Source organism: Diplotaxodon limnothrissa, linkage group LG16 (assembly GCF_057381915.1).
Source record: "Diplotaxodon limnothrissa isolate DT_005_m linkage group LG16, D_limnothrissa_male_GT1.1, whole genome shotgun sequence".
Taxonomy (NCBI): Eukaryota; Metazoa; Chordata; class Actinopteri; order Cichliformes; family Cichlidae; genus Diplotaxodon; species Diplotaxodon limnothrissa.
Window position 1 is genome coordinate 24,895,120 of NC_140611.1, and position 20,285 is coordinate 24,915,404.

A 20,285-nucleotide genomic window follows, 5' to 3' on the forward strand; every position below is an offset into this window, starting at 1 on the left:
TGGCAACAATTGCATTTAATGTACATAATAAAATAGAACTGATGGCACTGAGTCCCCAAACCATTTTTCTGCTTTTATAGACTTTTTTCCACTCTGTAATATAAACTGCAATTGAAGCATGCACTTAAATCTCAACACTGAGAATCATAAAATGTCTTAGTAGCTGTGCAAAAATAACTATATAAAATATATTGCTTTTACAATTAACCAAGCCATTGGCGCTGTAAATAAATTAAACTAGACAGCAACAACAAGCAGATACAGAAAGGAATTCAATTCAGTGTTAATGGTGATTTTATATAATGTACAAACATATTTAACAAATGCTTTTTTGTTTTTTGTTTTAGAACCTTTAACACCATTTGAACAACATTGTGCCTAAAACTCGAGATACACAAGTCGGAACTTGTCAATACACTTAACATGGACCTTCACTGAAAAGAAGGAAAAGTACATATTTATATAATATACACAACATGAGGATCTATAACGTCCTTCGTAAAACACAGGAATGCCCGTCCCTTAAACCCTCTGAACGTTTCACCGGGGACTACGTCTTCCTTCACATCCATTTATTTTGTGCACACTTTGCTCTTTTGCAAATTTAAACAGATGAATGAGAGGCTTCGGTGTCTGATTTTCAATGAAATTACAAAGAACTCAGCAAATGTGTTTGCACTTTGTCATTTTTGGGCTACTGAGTGTAAAATGACAATTTGATTCAAATTGAATTAAAAGCAATTGCAGCAAAGTGTGCAGAAAACAAAGGGTTCTCAATCATTTTTAAAGAGACCGTATTTCTTTGCTCTCAGCACCATGGACGTAAATGAATTACTCTGTAATAACATTAAGCTGTAACTGAATATGTTGTTTAAGCACTTGCTAACTGTGTAAAGTGCTCATTGCCACCGTTTTGTTGATCAGGACTGTAGAGTACATGTCTGGATACTTCCTTCAGTGCTTTGTCTCCAGCCTGGCTGAACGACGACGGACATGTCATGTAACAAAAGCTGACAGCCAGAAGCGGCAGATTGGGACGAGTAAAAATTTGGAGCCTTCTGCACGCTGCTTGGTGCCTGAATTCCCGGGAAAACAAACAGCTTGCAAACTGTACTCCTTATAAGACTTAACGTCAGACTGCACTCTGGGGTTGGTTAAAAAATATGAAACAAGTCCCTCTCACTTTAGATTTTTCCTTGTGTCTGTGCGCGTGTGCGTTAAGGATTGTAAGAGAGATAAAAGACGCTTGTCTACACATTCGACTCTATAAATGATCGCTTTGGTTTCATTGAAGCTACGTGAATGGCAGGATTATCTCGAGCTAGGCCAGGCTGCTTAGGCTTACTGTCCATTAACGTGTGTGGCATAGCCAGTGCTGGCTTGGACTCTTTGTAACAGTTGGCAGCTTGGCAGAACTTCTCTGCAAATTCCTTGGCATGCATGCCATTTTGTAAGCTACTCATCGCCATACCACCCTGAGGTGGTGGAGGTTTGTGCTGCTCCTGGTATGAGCTCGCCGTTTTGCCGTCGACAGATTGCAGGCCCATTGTCGACATGTTGTGACACACGAGGCCGTCGGAGGAGTGGTTCAGCCAGCTGCGACCGATAGACTGCAGGCTCGGGTGACTCTGCAAGCCGTGGTGCTGCTGCTGTTGAATCTGCTGCTGCTGCTGTTGCTGAAAACGGGCTGTCTTGTCGGTTATGCCCATGAAGGGCCTGGGTTTGTACTCGGCTGCGGCGCTGCCCTGTTGGCTGTGCTTTGTTTTGTCAGTGATCTTGGTGCGAACGTCAGGACCTAGCTTGCCGCTGTCTGACAGGCTGCTGCTTGATGCCAGGCTGCTGGTGGAACTAGACACACGCATGCTGCTGCTGCCACCGCCTCCCTGAGATCCCGCTGCAGCGCACATCCCTTCCTTTCCAGACTCTGAGTGATTCCCCTGGAATCCAGGACCAGAGCAGGCCAAGCCATCCAAGGACGATGCGGAGTGGGCAGACAGCCTGTCTTGGCCCAGACCTTTAGAGTTGCTGCAGGATGAGTAAGAGGCTTGAGAGGAGTGGAGACTCTCACTTTCACAACTGTGACCTATGGAAGAGGAGGCAGCTGCCAGCAACATGCGGTTCCCATACATGGGCTCGTCAGCTGGGGTGGGCAGAGGGCCGATGTCGATACCTGGGCCCGGCTTCAGCATGCTGGACATGTGTCGGCTGGGTAACGGACTGGAGGGAGCGTACTGAGATTTGGCCCCTGCCGAGCGACCCCCCACGGCTCCTCCCCCGGTCTGCATGGAACTCATGTGCTGATTGGTCTTGACAATTTGGGCTTGCTTAGTTGGCTGCAGGACCAGCCCCTGTTGAGGCAGGGCATCCCGGTGCTCACGAGGGTACCTGTGAGGAGGAAGCCTGCTGGGGCCTGGGGGTGAGCTGGGGCTCAGACTCTGATTCTGGTGTCCCACACTGATGCTGGCAGCCGCTGACTCAGAGGGTAAGACTTTGTTAAAAGAGTAACTGCTCTGGGACCAGCAGGCTTCACCTGTCCTGTCATGCTGCATGGCATCCTCCTCCTCTTCCTCCTCTTCAAGAATATCTCTTTGGCCTTCTACACTCCTAGCAAGGCTGTGCTCTGAGGGGTCGTCCTGCCCTTCGTCTTGCTCCTGGTCAGACTCGTGGCCTCCTGATGCCTGGCTGGATGCAGCTGCAGCCCCACCGAGGCCTCCTTTGGTCTGAGTTCGCTGCATCTGTTTACATTCGTCCTCCACTCGAGCCAGCAGACGGCGGATTTCCCGGTTATTGGGACACAGCTTGGCTGCTTCATGTAAGTCAGCTAAGGCTGCTGTAAACTGCCTGTGAATGGAGAGAGGCATTGTAACCCGAGGCATAAATAAAATAAAAACATCAACAACGCTGGTCTGGAGTTACTGAACCGCTTACCTGCTGCTTCTTTTAGCTCTGGCACGGGCATAGTAGGCCTCATAGGATTTGGGTTTCAGCTCCAGCGCTTTTGTTGCAAACTCCTCAGCCATCCCAAAATCCTACAGCCGAGGCAAAAAAACAAAACGGATAAATGATTTTGAACCAGTTGTTATTCTCTTCTTGCTATAGTGATAATGGAAACCAGTATACACTACTTAGTTCCTGTCACAGAGTAGAACATCTGTGACTTACTTCATTTTATGTCACAGTTTTCTTGCTTTGAGTGCATTTTTTCCCCCTTTTTGTCTGTTTTGTATCACACACACAAACAATGTTTCCAAACACTATATGACGGCTGACTGCGATCCACGCAACATCTCTCTCACACTTTATACTCCCCATGTGAAGTGATAAAATGCCTGGCAGGCACCCCAGGTAGTTAGTTTATTGTAGAAAACACACAACCTTGTGCCGCCTGTTTCCCTCATATCTTCTTGCTTGCGGCATGTAATTGCACAAACAGCTGGCTCACTACAAACGTCTTCCTGCTAGACTTGGGCTTTGGACTGTAAACAAAACTAAATCTGCAGAAACTATTATCTGGGGGGAAAATAACCCAAAACCTTTCATATGTTCACATTTTCATGATGCTTTCTTTGGTGTCATTTTCAAAATGCACATCCCAGCTTAAATATTACTCCATCATTCTGTAAAACATGAGTGAGCGGAGAAGCTGACATTAGAACTGTCTGGGTCTGAGTCACCTACCGAGCACATCTGCACCCTTCTCCCACCCCTACCACCCATGTTACCAGCTAAACACTAACAAGCCTTCTTGTGTCTGCACATACTCAAACCACAGCAGAGTCACAGATTTCCTCCTTTCCTTTCTATACAGTAATATATGCATACAATACTGTGCAAAGGTCTTGAGTGGGGCCTTATTATTATTTTTTTTAATAGTTTAATAGAGAAATGTGCACATTGATTGAAACATGTGCAACTACACAAGGAAACAAGCATTGAAGTCAACATTTGGTGTGACCACCTTTATTCTTCGACACAGCCTGAACTTTCTTAGGTTCAAGTTGTGTTGAAGAATGCAGTTTCCAGGCTTCTTGAAGATCATTCAAAGCTCTTCTTTGCATGTTGGTTGACTTTTGGTCCATTCTCTGTCAAGATGATCCCACGCTGCTTCAGTCTTGTTGAGGTCTGGGCTCTGTGGAGGCCAGTCCATGACTGATTGAGTTCCACTGGGTGTTTCTTTTTCTGTCCAGGCATGCTTTTACTGCACTAGTAAGTTGTTTGGGATCATTGTCATGCTAAAAAAAAATCAGGGTGCTGCCATGGTTTACATGGTGGATGAAAACTTGTTGTGACAAGAAAATACTGACTGAAATCCAGCCCTAAACCACGACCCAGCTTTCACTGTGTTTTACAAATATCCTGACCTCCCACAGATATCTTTACATTGATTTGAGCCCAAAATTGAAATATCGATTAAGGGTTCACGACATTTGCACAGTATATCAATAACAATATTATTACACATTCATAAATAAATATGAATGAAGAAGAAATCAAAGTCTCTTGAGAGACGTACATTGGTTTTCCTGCGACAGCGGGAGAGATTGAGGTACAGGGAGACCCTCAGGTCTTTAAATGCCTTCAGTTCATCACCGAAGCCTTCTCTGGGAAACTTCCTCAGGGCGTACTGGTACCTCTGGGCTGCCTCTTTCATCTTCCCTTTCTGCAGGACACATGAAGGGCAAACACGTGGTGAGGAAGAGGAGAGAACCAAAGGAAAAGCGGAATAATGTAGGGGAGAGAAGCAGGCCAAGGCATCCACCAGATACTCCCACAATAGCTGTTCTCTGGCTCAAGTCCTCCCTTCTCATCAATCACACATACAACAAACAGACAAGCTCAGATAAGACGCGCACACACACACACACTAACAAGTTACACATGACAGGTTTGTCCTTTCTGCTGCAAACTCAATCTGTTAAATGTCAGACATCGATCACGGCACCTTTGTTGAGTGCTATGAAACATGCACATCGATTCATTGTCTACATTTATCTAAGCAAGAAAAAACCATCCTTCTCCACTCCTTTTTATAAAAAAGATTGGAGGAGCCATGTCTGTGTTTTTTTTAAGCATTTCATTAAAACAGGAAAATCATCTTTACTGTCGAGAGGAATCAGTTTCTATTTCAGATACCTTGTAAAGCAGGTTTCCTTCCTCCATCAGCTTCTGAAGGAGGATGATGAGGATGTCAGGCTTTGAAGTAGCCATGGCCCAAGCAGCGTTCCCTGCGGAAGCAGAAGGCAATTCATGGTGCCGTTTTCAGCTTGAACAGACGGACATCGTATTCTCTTTAATTTGGTACAAGGTAAAGTTACCTAAAGATTGTACCTGATCGATCATAAGGAGACGTTCTGTAGCCTTAAGTTTATTGAGGCCAGTTAACAGTTAGGAGGAAGAGAAGAGAGGTCATGCGACAGGAAGGGTTGTTATTTGAAGCGAAAGCAAATTGTGTTACAAAGTGCAGTGTGACAATATACAATTATGGCTCACTTAAGTTGAAATGATGTCACATTTTCATCAGTAAATGCACGCTGACTGCGCCGAGGAAAATTTAAAGGTTCCGCTCTATTTTTTTTCTCCAAGACAGCAGAGTGCGCTGAAGATAAGCTGCAGAAATGTAGCTTTATGAATGTCATTTGGGTGATAAGTCACATTCTTAAATTAGCCAAGCAGCTCATCAGGGAGAAATGGGACCGACATACTCTTTATAGTTAGGGTACACACACGCACGCACGCCCACAGTGAGTGAAAAGCAGGAATGGAAACAGTTTTCCCACGACATTCCACAAATTTTGTCTGATTGTATTTAGTACCATGAGATACAGAAGAGGGCAGAAACAAACCCGACATAGAAACGTAACAAAATACTGTCTTTCTGTGTTTACTGAGATGTGACAGTACTCTGCGGGCACTTTGTAGAAACCACAGGCGTAAAGCTGTCCAAAGAGGGTTGTACAAACTGGTACTGGTTTCCCTCACTCACTAGTCTCAATTTGACATGTTGGTAATAAATATACAAAATACAGCTTTAAGCAGTTTCACCCTTAGTCAAGGCATTTTTTAAGAGTTCTTACCCAGCTTTGCTCCTTTCTTTAATAGAGTCACCACCACTGACGTGTTCCTACAACCTATGGCCCGGTCCAGAGGCCTCATCCCACTGTGGTCCACATGCTCTATCACTGCTCCTCTTTCCACCAAATACTGGACCTATAGGAGGCCACAGATGGTTAAGAAAACATGAACAATGCATCCACAGTCAAGAGTGCAGCTAACTCACAACAGTATGTGTTCATTAACCTTAGTGGAATGTTAATTAAGGCTAAATAAAGATTGGGACGTGTGGTGTTTTTGTGTCTCTAAGGATATTGGAGGGGGTGTGTGTGTTTCAGCAAATTTAAAACAATTTCACTCACAATCTCTGCGTCTCCATAGAAGGCAGCGAGGTCCAGTGGAGTTCGTCCGTTTTTGTCCGTGTGGTCGATGACCGCACCCTTCTCTACCAAAAACTGCACCACATTCTTATGTCCTTTTAAACATGCCCAGCTCAGGGGCGTCAGTCCCTCCTTGTCCATCGACGTTAAAGATGCACCTTTAAGACCAATGGAAAAAACAAACAGTTGTTTCATATGAACACACTGTTGACTACAACTAGCTAACTGGCATATGATGCTTTGGTGCACCGCTCACCTTTAGAAAGCAGAAACTCCACAGTACTCAGGTGACCCTCACAAGCGGCCACCATGAGCAGGGTCCTGCCCTGCTTGTCACTGATGTTAATGTCAGCACCATTCTGTAGCAGCAGCTCTGCAATCTAACACACAGGCGAATAAGGTTCAGCTATACAGAGCTCACGCGCAGCGTTATTTAAGAAAGCAGGAGACTGTGAGGGCAGGACACATAATGCAATCAAATGCCACACGTTTGGAGAAAGATGCCACTGTGTAACTGTAGTTGGAAGCAGTGTTGTTATTTGTAACCACTCAGAAACTCTCACCTGCCAGTGTCCTTGTCTGACCGCGCAGAAGAGAGGAGACACCCCCCGCCTGTTGACCTGCTGCACCACCGCCCCCTGCTCCAACAGAAAGCTGCATACCTCCATCTTGCCACGACCGGCTGCAGCCGTCAAGGCTAAAGTGAGGAAAGGGGACACAGGCACTTCTTCAGACACATTTACTTATTAATATATCGTAAAAGAAACACTTTGAAAGCGAACAAAATGTGTCCAGTACACAGTGTTGTTTGCTGCTAATAAAGAGGCATCAAAAGGAACTCAAACGCTGTATTAATTGATGCTTGTAAAGAAAAGAGATTCTTCAAGTGTTGGATGCTTACAGTTCGTCAGCAGATGGACTGGTCTTAAATGAGTGCTGGTTATCCAAACAAAGAGGGATCCAACGTTAAGAATCGGAGCAGCTTTGCTCTCACAAAGATTTAAGGTGCCGCTAAGCCTTCTTGTCTCTCTGACATCATCCATCTGGATGAACAGTCATCAGAGCCAACCAATCCCAGCCTCCATCTGCTCAAAATATGGATATCCTCTCACACGGCACAGAGCAGAACAATGACTCTAAGGAACTAAACTTAGGCTGTGCTTGTTCTCAAGGGAGCGGCGTTAGCCAGAGTGGGGATGGTAGTGGCCTACAATGAACATATAATCAGCAGCTCAAGAGCTGCACTCTTCATGTTTTTACACGTTATTCTTAGAAGTTCTTCATCCTCAGAGACCTTTCCATATATTGATGAGGGTATTTATTCGAACCTTCAAAGTAAGAGCTTCTACAGAAGATTATCAACATTCCTACTCACAGAATAAGGAGCTCCTTTTCTAACTTTTATTGTTTTAGAGCGACTTGCAAAGATATCCTTCCTTATCTTGTGTTTTGAAAGCTATTCATCTCAGCTCTCCTGCATTTCACCTCTCCTCTTCCTATCCGTGCAGACCACCTACAAGCCACCTTCAAAGCGTCTTTAAATCACTTTGATAGACTAGGTAAACGTATAATAGCCCTATTCTGCAACCAGGCTGGCAGAGCTCAAGACACACCAACAACAGAGAGGTCGTGACCTGACATTTTAAGCAAAGCTTTGCAGATAAAAAAAAAAAAGAAAGAAAAAAGCTGGAACTCTTTTTTTTTTTTAAATTTTTTCTCAAAACAATGCCAAATGCCTTTCTAACCACAGTAAGGAATATTTCAGTTTGTCCATGCTTGTGCCTGTAATAGTTTCAGAACAAGAACTGTTCAGAGTTTCATTAAAAAAACCTGACAGACTGTCAATTTAAGAAAAAAACACGGTTGCAGGAAAATGATGAAAGACAATCCAGACAATGGTTTTGAACAATTATCACTTGGTTTTGCCTGTTCAACAGCTTGTTGAAGGCAGCTGCAACTCAAATAACCACCCCTTAAAACCAAGGTATGCAGAAGAGCATCTTTAAACACACACACCGTGTCAAACCTTGAAGCAGATGGGCTACAGCAGCAGAAAACCACACTATGTGCCAGCTAAGAACAGGAAACAGAGGTTCAAGATTCTCACTAAAATTGGTTCTGCTGCAACGTTCAGACGACAGGGTCACAATTTGGCATAAACAACAAGAATGCATCCATTCTTGTATCAACAGTTTAAGCTGCTGGTGGTGTAATGGTGAGACCCAACCCACCGTACATGAGTAACGACACGGCAAACATGAGTATTACTGCTGACCATCCCTTTATGATCACACTGCTTCCAGCAGGATGACATGCTGTGTCACAAAGCTCAATTATTTTCAAATTCTTGAACATGAAAATGAATTCACTTTACTCAAATGATTACAATTTCTTCATGAAGACCGAGCTTGAAAGTGTAGCTTAATTCCCGGCTGTATTTCTTTAAGTAAACCAAACTTCCTGATTCTTGGATAACTGATATTGTCCTTGTCGCTTTGCCCCTTCAACATCTTCCTCTGGGGTCAAGAATCCTGCTGTTTGATCATAGCTTTGCAATTCAGGGACTAAGACCACAAAATACTAAAGCTTGTGCTAGACAAAAAAGTATTTAAATAAAGTCGACATAGAGACAACATCATGGTGGATGAAAGGATCTTGCAAGATTTTCACCCAAGGAACTGGGGGTTCACTTCCCAAATAAACGGTAGTATCTACTTCATTTGCAATTATAGAAAAAGACCAAAATATGTAACAAAAATTGCTTTTATGCAAAACAACAATGCTGTGGCTCTTTGCCACAAGCCAGTCATGCTTACAACAACTAGAATGACTCTTTGCAGGTAAATTGCCTTTCTTTGCATAACAGGGAGGTTTATTGCATCCTAAGAGGGGACTTTAAAAGATAGAGTTTGCACAGATGTACAATCAAATCTTCTTCTATTTAAACACAAGAGACAGCAGGTCTATTTGCAGTGAGATGTAATACTCCGATGAATTTTAAACACGCTATAACACATATATCACACATCGTTATGAGAGGAGCGTTTCTGAGGCAACGACAAAAGGCTGGTTTTCAAGGGGATATTTCTGAATTTTCTTTTTCGCTTTCCATCTTCTCTGCATCACAGCACAACAATTGGATTAATAAACCTGCAGCTGAATAGCAGCAAAGGGATTTCAAATATTGCTTCATCGCTAATAATTTCTGGTGTTTGTATCTAGTCATTTCTAGACAGTGCAGCCACTCCACCACTAAATATTCAATTTATGTCTGCAGCAAAATTCCAGCTTTTTTTATTCATTCCCCCCCCCCCCCAAGCATGACTGAGTGCAGACAAATCTACATTGTGGTCATAACTGTGTTTACTGTTGTTTACAGATTTAATCCCCTTGAATACAGATGAGCCAGGATCACAGTTTTAATGAGTGCCAGGTGGGTGCAAAAATATGTTAATTCAAGGTCAGGTCAAGGGGTTAAGACTCACTGTGTTTCAGGTCAGCGGAGCCACAGCTCTGACTACTGCCACCTGTGACCCACTATGTTATTACTTTAGAAGGAAGAGGTGAGGTGATAGCAATGATTAAACATCCACTTTGTTAAAAAGAGCTGAAAGTCAAATACTGGAAAGCCACGTGTACTATTGGATTTTACTTTGCTCCAAGCAGATCTAATCTATATTTCAGAGGGAAAGAGCTTTGTCCCAGGCCAGCACTGCAAAATCATCTGAAGCAGTCATTTAACAGAGAACAAGCAGCAGTTAGCCACACTTTGGACAACCTCTCCACTAAGAAGCTGACCTACATTCTTAAAGCAGCCAACTTTGAATGCTAAATCCTGCTGGGTTAGAGTTGAGAGACACACAAAGAGAATTCTTCTTTATACATATTCTACTATGACTGCAGCGACAACTAATACTGTTGTCTAATGCTATCTGGACACTTGACTCTCAGGGCAGATGTTCATAATGATGATGACAAAAATGTGGCCAATGTTTTAACACAACCTGCACTAATGATTGTGAGGAATATTGAAGCTCTAACACCACATGTGTCTCATTCTTACATAATGCATCACAAGTATTACTAGGATCAATGAAAAATAAAGCATAGCTGTGCTTTTTAACCATCTGTATTGAACATCTGGATCTCTGCACTGTGACATAAAATAGAAATCTTATGTAGTACATAAAATTTTTCCCTTTCTCCATCACAGATTATAGACATTCGAAAAACGTCAAACACTTAAAAACTGAAGACAATCTTTTTCGTCTCGTATTTTAAAAATGGCGTCAGGTGGTTGCTGTCAGTGCCTCTGTCAGTGCGCCCCAGGGTGGCTGTGGCTACAATGTAGCTTGCCATCACCAGTGTGTGAATGTGTGGATGACTGGATATGTAAAGCGCTTTGGGGTCCTTAAGGACTAGTAAAGCGCTATATAAATACAGGCCATTTACCATGCTGTGCACGTGATGAAATTGTATGTTTAATGATTTTTTTCCCTGCCATTATTCAGATTGAAGACTCGTGGAACACAAGTAATAACATGATTAAGTACTCACTCTAATGCGATTACTGAGTTCAGCAAAAGTAATGAGTTACCGTTAAAATACTGCATTAAAGACAAAGTAGTAATGCTTTAATGGCTAAAAATTATGATGCATGAACGCTTCCCGGCCAATGCAGCCTTGCAGTCTGCTGTATCATTTCTGTCAGACAACCTTCAAGTAACCCGTCTTAAATCTGACAGCCACCTTCTGCTTTTCCGACTTCATGCCGTTTCCTGCAGCACCACATGGCTTTTTGCTTTGACTCCTCAATCACTTTCAAATGAAAACAAACTGTCCCACAGAGGGAAGGACAAACTTTTAAAAAGTCCAAAATAATCCTTTCAGGAAAAACAAAACAGGAACTACTACTCATTCTAAATCTGAGTGGGACTAGCAGCGTATAAAACCAACTGTGGAGTCGACGCTGTTGTTTTAACATAAAGCACCGAGGGAATACTGTTCCTAAAATTCAGTGGGACAATTTTTCTAAAAAAAAAAGGAAAATACTGTGTGGACTGAATTCCAAGCAGAAAGCTACACGACAAGAGTAAGTAATGCTTTTACCAGAAAGTACAGCACAGGAGGACTTACAACAGCCATTAAAATGCACCCACATTTGGGTTGAGCGACCTCTGCATCAAACAGAGAGCATTACTGTGGAGAGCACAGATACAGGACTTTCCACTGCAGCATTCAATTACAGCAGTGTGGTTCAGAATGCAAAAACAGCTGGTGATAGTACAAAAGAGCCGTGTAATGCAAAAAGATTGATGAGAACATACCTGTCTCTCCCCACAGTGTGTCATGACTATCAATTTGCACAGCGTGCTCATTATTCAACGCCAGCAAGCCTCTCACAACCTGCCAAAAAAGAAACTTAGATTAATGACATGCTGTTTCAGCAGAAAAAAAAATAATCAAATAAACCTTTGAGAGGTTACAGTATACAAAATGCTAATCTTAAAAAACATTAACAAAAACGCGCATTCAAATAGTTGAACTTTAAAAGGGTCTTTTCTGCATGCAGGTTGACTTCACTTGGCCCAGTTATGTTATTCTAATCCAGGCCTTGGGAGCCAATTCCAGCTAACGAGGGAGTCAAACTAAACCTTGAGTCTACGTCTCACCGGGGCAGCTGAAGGTGCTGCACTGTTATCGATTGTGAATCTACATGCAATTCTGAACAGTACTTCTGGCTTTGAGTCATATTCACAGAGAACGCTGTGTGCTCATTTTTATTTTATATATCTATAGTTCCTTCTGATCTTTAAAAAAAAAAATAAATCAGAAATTCTTTGTGAAGGCTGTTGTGAAACCATGCAAGAAAGAAAAGGTCTTGTCTCACTATTAAAACTGGAAAAACCAGGATCCTGTGTGGCTTATAGTATGTTTTTTGTACATCCATGTTTTCTTTCTTTTGTAGCGAGAAACAGTACAAAAAAAAAGGGCATTTATGTCTATGGATCTGGTAAAATACATGCATGTGTGTCAGTCAGACCTGTGTGTGCCCCATGCTCGAGGCTGCAATCAAAGCCTGCTGCAGAGCTTTGCTCTTCAGAGAGCAGTCCTGCTGCTGCCCCTCAGCACTCCATTCTAGCTCCAGCAGGTACTGGATAATCTCAAGGTGTCCTCGTAGGGCAGCATGGACCAGAGCACACTGGCCACTCTTATCTACATGATCAACCTGGCAAAAAGAAGATTCTTGGTTTTAATAAACAGAAACAGCAAAAACCTGTGAGGTAAATATACCGTATGCATGGTTCAGACGCATTTTTCAAATTTAAGTAATTTTTACGCACTTTCAAAGTCCATTATCAAGCTTTTCCAGTACATTACCAAAAAAAGAATGAATGTTTCAATTTGCATTACCTCAATAAGACCATGTAAAAATTGAAACAAATCATCTTAGGTCGACTTAAAAGTCCTTTGTTCTCCTTTTGTTAAAACAGAGAAAAATGCACCACACGAAAACACTGAAAAAGGAAATGGTTGATTTATATGCATATAGTGTACAAACTCAAAACACATATTTCTCTTAAAACAGAAAGATGTGCAAATGTGAACAAATCAACTTAAAGATATTCATCTCCACTTGACAAAAAACAACAACCACACAAAACAAGAAAACTGCACAAATTAATAAGTCTTTAATCATTAATAATAATTAATAATTTTTGTGACACAAAAATAGGAGACAGATGTTTGTTATTTTAACTAGTTAAGCACACATGCCCAGAGAAATGGGGGGAAAAGGGAGGAGACCACGTTTAATCGATTATAACACGAGGTCAGAAATATAAGTGCTGACATGAGTAGTGTCCACAGAAACCTCTGAATCTCAGCTAAAAACTCATGCAAACCATGTCTACAAACACCAAACAAAGCAAAGACACCAGACAGTTAAAAGAGCAGTTACTGCACCATGAATCTGTGGACAGGTAATATCCATATTTTGATTTATGATTTTCTGGAGTTAAATGTGAACCAAAGCATATTTTCAAACGTGTTATATGCTATAAAATACTTTTAAATATTAGGTGAGGGAAATAAAAAATCATTTTTTCTATGTTTGAGTCACAGTAACTTTGACATAGTAACATCTGCAGTAATATTTACAGCTCTGATGACATCTCACCAGTGTTAGCTTTATTTTGACACCAAGACTGTTTACACAGAGTTTGTAATTGCAGAGAAATACATTTATTTTGGTCATTTCCTTTTCAAGCAGGAAGCTCACCCTTCTTGGTATACCCTTTAGATGAATACAGAGTTTTTAATTAAATACATATTCTTTAAATAATGTTCCCTTTTAGAAAAAGTAGGATAATAAAAAAAAAAACAACATTTATTATAGCTCTGTCACGTAGAAAAAAACCTGTCTTTTTTTCTGTGGTCTGTTATATAACATTAGGGGTGTTCGTGGCAATTAACTTTTTAATCGACTAAGCGGGTCAAGTAAGAAACACTTAAATATTAAGTTACATTTGAAAACTGTTTAAAAAAAAACATATCCCCATTCCACATTCCAAAATGTCATGTGACAATCTGATTGGCTTAGGAGTGATGATGTCACAAGGATGTCACAAGGATCCTTTGAAGTTTTTCTATAAATAGGGGTGAGAAACAGCAATTTTCAGTTCGTTTCTTCGCAGCCTTTGTGTTTGCAGCCTTCAAACGTTCACTACAGAAAAATTTGGAAACCTCTCAGAGTCATCGGATACAAACGCCAACATGTATCCAAGATTACGGCAACCGAGACAAAAAGATTTCGCCGCCTCTCCTTCCACGCGTGGCCGGCCAATTTCTCCAAATGGCCTCTTATCCATCCAAAGGGCATTACAGGAGAGTAGGAATGAAAACAACCATCTCCAGAACAAAATTCGACAAATTGAAGAAGAAAAACGTCACCTGGAGAAGAAGTGCTTACAGATGGAAGCACAAAACAAACACCTGGAAGAAACACTACAGCGCCAGCCCGACATCAACATTATTAATGAGGGCTGGGGGATCAAGTTTGCTCAAGCCAGAGAGCAGATTGTATCCCTCATCAAAGAAAACAAGAAAAAGAGCGCTGAAGTTAAAGAAATGTCCGAGCAGCTTCAAGGCAGGAAAGCGACGATTGATAAAATGGAGTGGGATCTGCAATACATGGACCAAATGAATCACCTGCTCCAAAGAAAGCTTGATGAAGCTGAAGAAAAAAATAAAGAAGTCCTCCAACAGAAGGAACAACAGGACACAAAGCAAAAAGACCTGCAGCGCGAGCTCCAAGGCATGCAGGAAAAGTACAGAATGGTGAAGGCAGAGTTGGAACAAACATTGGTCCAAAATAAAGACCTCCTTCAAGAGAAAGAGCAACAGAAAGAAAGACTGCCAGAAGAAAAGTGCATTATCAAGGACTTTGAGAGTAAAAATCAAAAGTTGCAAGGATTCTGTGATGAACTGAAGGTCAAAACAAGTGAGCTGGAGGGAGAAAAGGAAACACTAGAAAAACGATGCTCACACATGCAGAAAAAGATTGATCACATAGCCAAAAACAACTCAGAGCTCATTAAGGGGATATTGTTGGAATTCAACAACTTGAAGCGGGAAAACACAGAAATGCAGGCCCAAAAGCAAAAACAAGACAAAACGCATGAGGACCTGCAGTGTACGCTCCGCGATATCCAGAAAAGAAATGAGCAGCTAGAAGGCCTGCACAAAGAAGATCAAGTGAGAAATGCAGACCTGCAGAAGGCAAAGCTGACACAGGAGGCAACATCCAAAGACCTCAAAGAAAAGCTTGAAGAAACACAAGCAACATTAGAACAGGTGGAACAAACATGCAAGAAACTAGAGAGGCAAAACACAGAAACCATCGAGGAGTTGAGAACCCTCATCCTGGACAAAAAGGCGCTCGTGGAAAAGTCCATGAAAAAGAAGAAAAGATTCTTCAGCTTTTTCCGGTAGAGGGACAATACTGCTTCTTCAACTGATGTAGCCTCGTCTTGCTCCACCTCTGTTCACCCCCCCAACCAGTCCCGGCAGTTGACTGCCCCCTCCTGAGCCTGGTTCTGCCGGAGGTTTCTGCCCGTTTAAAGGCAGTTTTTCCTCCCCACTGTCGCCTAGTGCTTGCTCAGAGGGGATTGTTGGGGTTTTCTCACCTCTACCTTGTTTCGTTATTTACTTGTTAACTTTTTGCTCTTACTTCATTTAACCTTGTTTCGTTATTTACTTGTTAACTTTTTGAACTTACCTCATTTAACCTTGTTTCGTTATTTACTTGTTAACTTTTTGAACTTACCTCATTTAACCTTGTTTCGTTATTTACTTGTTAACTTTTTGCTCTTACCTCATTTAACCTTGTTTCGTTATTTACTTGTTAACTTTTTGAACTTACTTCGTTTTACCTTGTTTCGTTATTTACTTGCTTGTTTAACTTTTTTTTCAACTTATCTAACAAAATAAAACAGTTGAATTTATCCTTTGAGTATTGTTCATCTATTCTTTACAGAGTTTTTCCAAAACACTTTCAAACATTCAGATCTGTCTTTCATTTTCTTCTTGAAACCTCATGAACGGTGAACTAAAAACTCTGGAACATGGTTTGAAACACTGAAATTGTTTCAGCTGAAACTGGCAAAGTCATACGTGCGTGTGTGAGTGTCACAGGTGATATGGTGTCACTAGTCCGGTCATCATGTTTAGGCTCATTCACTCCAGAATTATTTAGGCCAAATCTTTAAAACAGTGTCACTGCACACACATTTCAATCACACAAATGCAGGATTAATTCTTTGCAGTATTTTATCTGATTTATTATGAGAATGTCACGCCTGATCATTGAACCCACAACATCAAAAATGGGGGCAAAAGGGAGGAGACCACGTTTAATCGATTATAACACGAGGTCAGAAATATAAGTGCTGACATGAGTAGTGTCCACAGAAACCTCTGAATCTCAGCTAAAAACTCATGTAAACCATGTCTACAAACACCAAACAAAGCAAAGACACCAGACAGTTAAAAGAGCAGTTACTGCACCATGAATCTGTGGACAGGTAATATCCATATTTTGATTTATGATTTTCTGGAGTTAAATGTGAACCAAAGCATATTTTCAAAGGTGTTATATGCTATAAAATACTTTTAAATATTAGGTGAGGGAAATAAAAAATCTATTTTTCTATGTTTGAGTCACAGTAACTTTTAAAGTGTTTGTGCTAATAACATCATGTACAGTAAGACAGGCATGGAGAACAGCACTGACTGGGAGAGCCTTTGAACAGATGACATTCAGTTCAATTCAACATATAAGACTTTAAGAATGAACAAGCATCTAAGTAAAATCTATTTATTTAGTCTATCATCTGTGATATTATTATGTACAATTATAATGTATTGTTCACCTCTCTTAAATAAACAGGCAGCCTTAATGTATGAAATATTCATTCATTAAAACACTAAAATTTGTCTGTTGTCTCAGTGGCTGATAGTGCCCACAGGCATCAATAGCTTGAAATAGCTTGAAGCTATTTATAATTTTTATGTTTAATGGGTGGGTGCTCACGATAAACAGATTTTGAATGAAAGCCCGGGAACTTCAGTACCACAAAAAGTGGCTATTCTCTGTGCCCATATGGATCAGTCCCTCTTATTACCATTATTCCCTTAAGCCTCAAGTTGGCTAGTTAAGTATCAGACTAACGTTTAAAGCTTTTACTTGAGTGAAGTAACTCACATTACTGCTACTGCTAAGTAATGTTAGCTATGTTTACAGCATATACCATAAATCACCATGCCATAACCAACTACTGTACTATCACACTCAGTGCATTTCTCCAGCACGTTTGATAGCTAGCAAAATAATAATAATAGTTTTAAAATTAGCATGTGTTATGTACACATACTCGAAAATTATTTACTAGGACTCACCTGTCATGTGACTCAGAGTGCAAATTCCATCAAACACTCATTAAAACAGCAACGTCAAGTTAGTGCACTCATCCCCAGGGGGAGGGCGGGGTCACACATTGAAACAGACTGGCACGCAGAGGTGCAAGGCAGACCAGATGGAGAAATTTTGCTTTCACACTTTGTGACTCATTCAGTTATTTGTGGTGAATGAAATATGGTTTCAACCACGTTTAAGCACCACATCTAAAATTCAAGCACTATTCAAACCTTGAAAAGACAATATTTAAATTCAAGCCTTTTTTAATGATTTCAAGCACCCATACAAACCCTGCATATGAAAAAGCCAGAAATCCAGAAAGATGGCCAAATGAAACCAAATGTCTATGATCACAAGAAAACTACATCAGTAGAGTTGTCAAGTAGTCACAATATGAAAAGTCCTCACCTTAGCCTCCTTTTTACAGAGCAGCATGACTTGTCCCAAGTGTCCTGCAGCAGCTGAGAAGCAGAGGGGGCTCATGCCGTTTTCTGAAACAACATCCACGCTGGCGCTGAACTCGAGCAGCAGTGAGACAATTTCCTGGTGACCGAGGTGACACTGGACGCAAAGCACTGGTGCGTTGTTCAGGACTTCTGTGCGGTAATTCACGTTTGCCCCTCCCAGCATCAGGAGACGGCTTACCTGATCATACAAGCAAAAAAATAAATAAAAAATGCAGAAAGCATTCACGTTTGAATATTTATTTCAAGGTCTTTGCAAAGAAGTGAATTTTTTATCACATGTACTTAAAGGTGAAAGAAATCTGAATTAAAAATAAATGTTATTCTCTTAAGAAGAGATGACTGTTTAACTATTTTACTCTTTATTGGCTAAATTATACACTTAAAAATGTGAACTACCACCCATGTTTGAGCAGCAGAATTGTTTCCATTACTCATTTTATGGCTCATACAGAGATCAAACTTCTTATTCTCATCTTCAGATTTTTCAGACGGCAAATGAAACGGCCACATTCTAGCGAATGCAATTATCAAGTGTGGTATTCGCTTTCATTACGAGTAAATCAATAATAAAGGCCTAGTCAAACAAAACCAAAGAGTGAAATGAGTGTTTGACGACAGGAGATGAAAGTGTGTGTTATTTTCTGGATCCTCTGTAGCATAATTAACCCCCCCACCCCTCCCCCAGAGGAGAGAATAAGGTCATTTTGTAAATGTCTGTTTGACTAATACTACACATTTATACAATAACTCACAAACAGACACCAGGTGATGGAACGCCCTCTGAAACAATAACACTAACGGCAAAGAAGTACGGAGGATAATTTTTCTTCGAGCCAGAATGCATCATGCTGGCAGAACAGCCTTTCCAGGAAAGGCCAAATGATTATCGCCCTTCGAAACACGACTGAAAAGCAGTACACAGGAAGTTGGCTCGTGCGCGAAGCTTATTAACATTTACCTGTCAAATTATAATTGGACACATTAACAATATAAAAGGACAGCGGTTATTAATAAAACATTCTCTGCGTGGAGCAACATTCGGGGATTAAAAGTGTAACTAAAATCTAAAGAAAGTTGCAGTTATTTCTGAGATGCATTTGCTTTAAAATGACCTAACCAGTGTATATGATTATATTACTCCAATGTAACAAAAGGGTTATGAAAATGCTGAAAATTGGATACATATACTGTGTGTTTAATATATAGTGTTTAAAGGTTTCCTATATCCCCTCAAGAAGCTTCTACTTTGCATTTCAACAAAAGCAACCTGTTGCATTTAGGCATTTCAGGTTATCAATAATGTGTTTTTTTCATCGTTAGCTAATAAGCCGATTGTTCTGCATTCAACAGACGCGCAGGAGCAAACCTGAAGCAAAGGCTTACCTTGACATTAGGTGTGTAGAGGTTCCTCAGGGAGGCCAGGGCTGCAGAAAGGCCGTCAGTGCTGCAGTTTATCCACAGAGCCTGAAGGACACTGGATGACACGCCTGTCTTCTTGCTCAGACCCTGCACGCACGCCGATGCATAAATGCATGAGTAAATACACAAACACACATATGTAAAAACCAGCGAATCTGAGGGGCATAAGCTGTCAATGTTGCTTTCCACATCCCACGGCTTATCCTCTGGTGAACCATTGTCACAGTGCATAAATCAAGAGAAAGTGAACACCAAGAAATTCCTGCAAGGGATGGATTTCAAATAAAGATGAATGCATAGACCACGTAGGTTCCACATCTATACCTTGAAGATGTGTGCTTTGAGTATGTGGTGTCCCAGCTCCATTGTCTGCTGCCGATTCAGTTTCCCCTCTTGGCGCGATAACATGAAAGCCATGAGAGCGTGACCGGTCCTGGGTTAGAAAACAAGGGAACAGATAGGATACTCAGTCGTCAACAGTAGGAATGATTGTTCCTCTGCTTCAAACGACATGAAAGTACTGATTCATTCTGCTGATGACGAGGAGCCTGGCACTGTCATGGAGAACTATTGTATTCTGGAGCTAGTGTGAATAAGCTAAAAATGTTTGCCAATGACCCTCTGAACAACAGGGGGGAAGAGTGTCACTGAGGCACTAATTAATGCAGAACTTCATTAAAAAGGCATGCATGATTGGGAATCCCTTTGATCTGGATAAAAATCCTCTCTAGTTGTGCCCAGGCACAAACAGAGAGGCAGTGCAGGAGGCTTTTGTCTCTCTGTGCATCTCCTGCGCCAGACTACAAGCCTTTGTTTTTTTAATGATGGAGCTGGAAGGCTGTGAATGACCAGAATACGAAGCTCAGCTCTCGTCCGTTTGGAGGCATCGCCGTGTGAGCAGAGGTGAGCAACAGGGAGGAAAAAAGTGACATCATTCAATTTATGAAGTGTGAATGACTGAAATCTCTCATTTGCGTGTGGCTCCAGCAT

The 20,285-nt window shown here is 41.3% G+C and overlaps 1 protein-coding gene across 1 annotated transcript in view; it reads right to left on the bottom strand.

Moving 5' to 3' along the window:
- Positions 1-331: 331 nt before the first annotated feature.
- LOC146616277 (protein TANC1-like) overlaps positions 332-20,285 on the bottom strand; it is a 110,936-nt gene continuing 90,982 nt past the window's right edge. Inside the window, exons 14-26 of the mRNA XM_085374778.1 lie at positions 19,620-19,728; positions 19,260-19,382; positions 17,818-18,054; positions 12,475-12,660; positions 11,759-11,837; positions 6,995-7,128; positions 6,688-6,811; positions 6,414-6,589; positions 6,075-6,207; positions 5,134-5,225; positions 4,514-4,660; positions 2,929-3,029; positions 332-2,841 (exon numbers count right to left, since the gene is read on the bottom strand). Coding sequence (XP_085230904.1) covers positions 1,251-2,841; positions 2,929-3,029; positions 4,514-4,660; positions 5,134-5,225; positions 6,075-6,207; positions 6,414-6,589; positions 6,688-6,811; positions 6,995-7,128; positions 11,759-11,837; positions 12,475-12,660; positions 17,818-18,054; positions 19,260-19,382; positions 19,620-19,728 — 3,232 coding nt within the window. The 3' untranslated portion in view covers positions 332-1,250. The remainder of the gene's footprint in view (positions 2,842-2,928; positions 3,030-4,513; positions 4,661-5,133; positions 5,226-6,074; positions 6,208-6,413; positions 6,590-6,687; positions 6,812-6,994; positions 7,129-11,758; positions 11,838-12,474; positions 12,661-17,817; positions 18,055-19,259; positions 19,383-19,619; positions 19,729-20,285) is intronic.